Source organism: Channa argus, chromosome 6 (assembly GCF_033026475.1).
Source record: "Channa argus isolate prfri chromosome 6, Channa argus male v1.0, whole genome shotgun sequence".
Classification (NCBI taxonomy): Eukaryota; Metazoa; Chordata; class Actinopteri; order Anabantiformes; family Channidae; genus Channa; species Channa argus.
In genome coordinates this window covers 8,269,019-8,272,528 of record NC_090202.1, presented here as the reverse complement: position 1 = coordinate 8,272,528, position 3,510 = coordinate 8,269,019, and the positions used below count along the sequence as shown (strand labels likewise).

Genomic DNA, 3,510 nt, shown 5'->3' with positions numbered 1-3,510 from the left:
CTGTAAGAAAAAAAAAAAAAAAAAAAAAAACATGTCAGCAAAATGAATCTCATCAACACAAAATGTGTCCGTCCACTTGTCCGTCATTTACCTTGACGAGGTGAGCGATTCGTGCAGCTGATCTGAAGACAATCCACTCGTCCACCGCGATGGTCTCCTGGTCCCCGTCTTTCTGGATGGTGACGTCTCCTCCAAAGAACAGTAGCGAGAATGGGGACACCTCGGTGCAGTCGTACAGGAAAATCTAAACACGCAGAGAGAGATGGCGCTATCACACAAGACTAGTACAACAACGAAGACACTCAGTGACAGAGAGCAGCATCATTATGACACACGGTGGCCAACAGCTATTCTGTGGTGTGGGCTGAAAGTGTCCCATTAGTGAAGAGAGGCCGTGCCAGTTTGAAATGTGTTTCGGTGCCTTCAGTGTCAGAAGAAATGTCATCTTGCCCTGTCTGTGGATCTCGCTAATGTGTAACACTTCCATCCATTTCACATCCATTTCCCTCCATCTGCTAAACTGACAGCTGCTTATGTAGAGCAGTCTATTGATTCCCAAAAGGAAAATTTTCACAAACTGCAGCAAATTATAAGTCCTAAAGACAGACAGAAAATAAAGGCCACAGGCTAAACATAAGCAGCCGACTGAGGTCAAACAAAGCCTATGACAGCTCTGAAGGTAAGTGTTCAAAATTAGCATCGCACAGATGTAGACAAAAGTGGAGAAAGTAGATAGGAGACAAGGGACAAAACAACCAAAGAGAAAGCAGAGAGACTTCACCTGCCCGCATGAATGTGTAATGTAATGGACCACCAGGGCAAGTGCGTCAGAGGAGATAAAGTTTAACGTCATCCCTCACTTTCTGTTTCTCTTTTTTCTTCCTTTCTACTGCCTTGGTTTTCTGCTCCCCTGTCTGCCAGTGAACAAATGTCCTTGACAGTTTTTGCCCACTCTCAACACTTGAGTTTTATAATATACATACAAATAAATAGGTGGTGGTTCAAAACCACATACACACTGCTAGAGGAAGAAGAAAATACAAACATTTAAATGGTGGCAATAACAATGGTGAAACCCGGCAAAACACTTTTTCATAAAAATGAAGGCAGCAAAGTGAGAGACAAAAGCACAGGCAGCAATCAGAGAGGACATGAACGGTGTTTTTTCTGCAGTAACAAATAGAGACAGCACAGAAAGAACAACGACAGTGAAGGGAGGGAGGGGAAATTGGGAGTGTGAAGAGGGGCAGACAAAAAAAAAAAGGAGAGGAAAGAGGACGGCATTGACCATTTTGTCGTCCCCCCCCCACCACCTCCTCCTCTTAACGTTGTGTCTGGAAGCTTTGAAGCACGAGAGCCTTTGAGAAAGAGTTGAAAGCCAGTGTTTTAATCAAATATTCATGCAGTGTAAAGCTGGTGGGGCACTGCTGCCAACCTTTAACCAATGGCCAAGCTTTAGATGGTTACTTGCACCAAACAGGACACACAGCAACATGCACACAAACGCACAACATTTATGCAGCAGTGTTAAAACACAGCGCGACGATCTCCCACGTGCCCTCGCCTACTCACGCTGCTAGTTCTCATCTTGAGGTGGTAGATGAGCCATGTGTAGTTAAACTCCTTTTCTTCAGCGTTGACAGATTTGGGGTGGATACACACCTTCCCGTCAGCCTGGGTGTACACCTTAACCCTGGCAAAGATAAGATGAAAGGTGGAAAAAAGAATTAAGTTCCAAGGTCAATCACCGGAGTACATTTTTTGTTAAAACGAATCGGAAAATAATGCTAGAAACAATCCTTCAGGTGCTTTTGGCTTGTGACTATGATGGAAAAAGGAAGCCTCCTACTATTTTGGCATGACGGGTGCCAACGAGAAACTGTGATGCAGTCAACAAATCATCACTAACATGAAAGTAACACTGTGTTCCAATCTACTGCATGTCAGCCAAACAACACTGGCTTCTTCACTGCAGCAAACAAGCTGCTTGTACCAGACAGTCGTCGGGTTTAAAAACAACAAGTGCTTCATTGAGCTATTGAGCTATATGAACAAAATACTGCACAGCTGTGGTGTGGAGGTGTAAAAAAAATTAAATCTGGAATGAAGACTGTTGACAATTAAGTATGCAAAGAAAATGACCCTGGCAATTTGACTGTGCAGCTGGGTCTAAAGTCAGTGAGACTAACTAAAGTGACAGCCCCCTGTCTCCCTGTTGCATGAATCTGTCTTTTGCACACAGGTCACAGCCGCTGCCTATGACAGCTGCCTGAGGGCAGTTTTTTTTCAACTGTATTGATCTCCAGCTGAAAAAGCTCTTCTGTATTTGACAATTTTCCAAACATGGTCTCAGCACAGCCTCATGCAATTGTCACAGGGCCCTTATGGAACTTTCACCTGAGAGGGCTGATGCGACACTGCCGTGTGAAGGCCATTTTTCCTGTCTAGAGATCAATAAGAATGATTGTGCACTTGTCTATCTTGTGCTGTGCAGCCCTGTCACATGTCTGTCACTGCTCATTTCCCTCTTTGAATAGGAACACTTACCCCGGCCTCTTTCTACTGTGAGATGGTCTGATCATGGCCACCTTCGGGTACAGACCAGCTACAATCACAGCTTTGATTAACTTTTCATTGTCTGAAGAAGGAAGTGAGAATTAGAGAAAGAACAAATGAAGACAAAAGAATTCATTTCAATGCTTTAGATCATACAAACCCCATTTCCAAAAGGTAGGTAACTGTGTAAAATGTCATTAAAAAACATTGCACTAATTTGAAAATAATTTCAAAGTTATGTCGGACTGTAAAAAAAACAACATATCGACTATTGGAACTGTTTTTGAAAAATAAACCCTTTTTTTTAAAAAAGTTGGTGGGTAAAAAAGCTCTGTAATGCTTCACAAGTGAACACAAGTGAAGTCAGCATCATGACTGGGTATAAAAAGAGCATACCAGAAAAGCCAGAGTCTTTCAGAAGTAAGGATGGAGTGAGATTTATCACTCTGTAAAAAAAGCATGTTTAAATATCTCAGCAAAATGTTTCTCAACATAAAATTGCAAAGAATTATAGTATTTATCATCTATGCAGCAAATGTCCCCAGTCGGATTGGAACTAAACTCCATTGCTCCCATTTCCTTTTTGCTCTCAACTATTTCTCCATCTTTCTAATGAAGAACTATTCAAAACATTTTAACAAAAAAATAAATAAATAAAAAATAAAGAGACTGAAAGAATCTGGACAAGGCCAAAAACCAATTTTGAATAGTTTTGGATCCGTTTGCCCTCAGGCAGCACTGTTAACAAAAGGTAGAATTCCGTGGTGGAAATAACTGGATGGGCTCAGAAACATCTCTGAAAGCCACTGGCTGTGAATAGTTTGTTTCTGCGTCCACAAAATTAAAACCAGCATTCAAAAAAACATCCATGAATAAACAAAATTCAAAAATGCTGCTGATTCCTCTGAGCTCATGCTCATTTGAGATGGACTGATGGAGAGAAGTAGATAAGTG

At 41.7% G+C, this 3,510-nt stretch overlaps 1 protein-coding gene across 3 annotated transcripts in view; it reads right to left on the bottom strand.

Annotated features, from left to right (window-relative positions):
• dhx36 (DEAH (Asp-Glu-Ala-His) box polypeptide 36) overlaps window positions 1-3,510 on the bottom strand; it is a 38,305-nt gene that overhangs the window by 16,268 nt on the left and 18,527 nt on the right. For all 3 annotated transcript variants that reach the window (XR_010914588.1, XR_010914587.1, XM_067506679.1), the window contains exons 23-25: window positions 2,548-2,638; window positions 1,573-1,693; window positions 92-244 (exon numbers count right to left, since the gene is read on the bottom strand). Coding sequence is in view for 1 of the 3 variants with exons in the window: in XM_067506679.1 (XP_067362780.1) it covers window positions 92-244; window positions 1,573-1,693; window positions 2,548-2,638 (365 nt within the window). In the remaining 2 variants the exon portion in view is untranslated. The remainder of the gene's footprint in view (window positions 1-91; window positions 245-1,572; window positions 1,694-2,547; window positions 2,639-3,510) is intronic.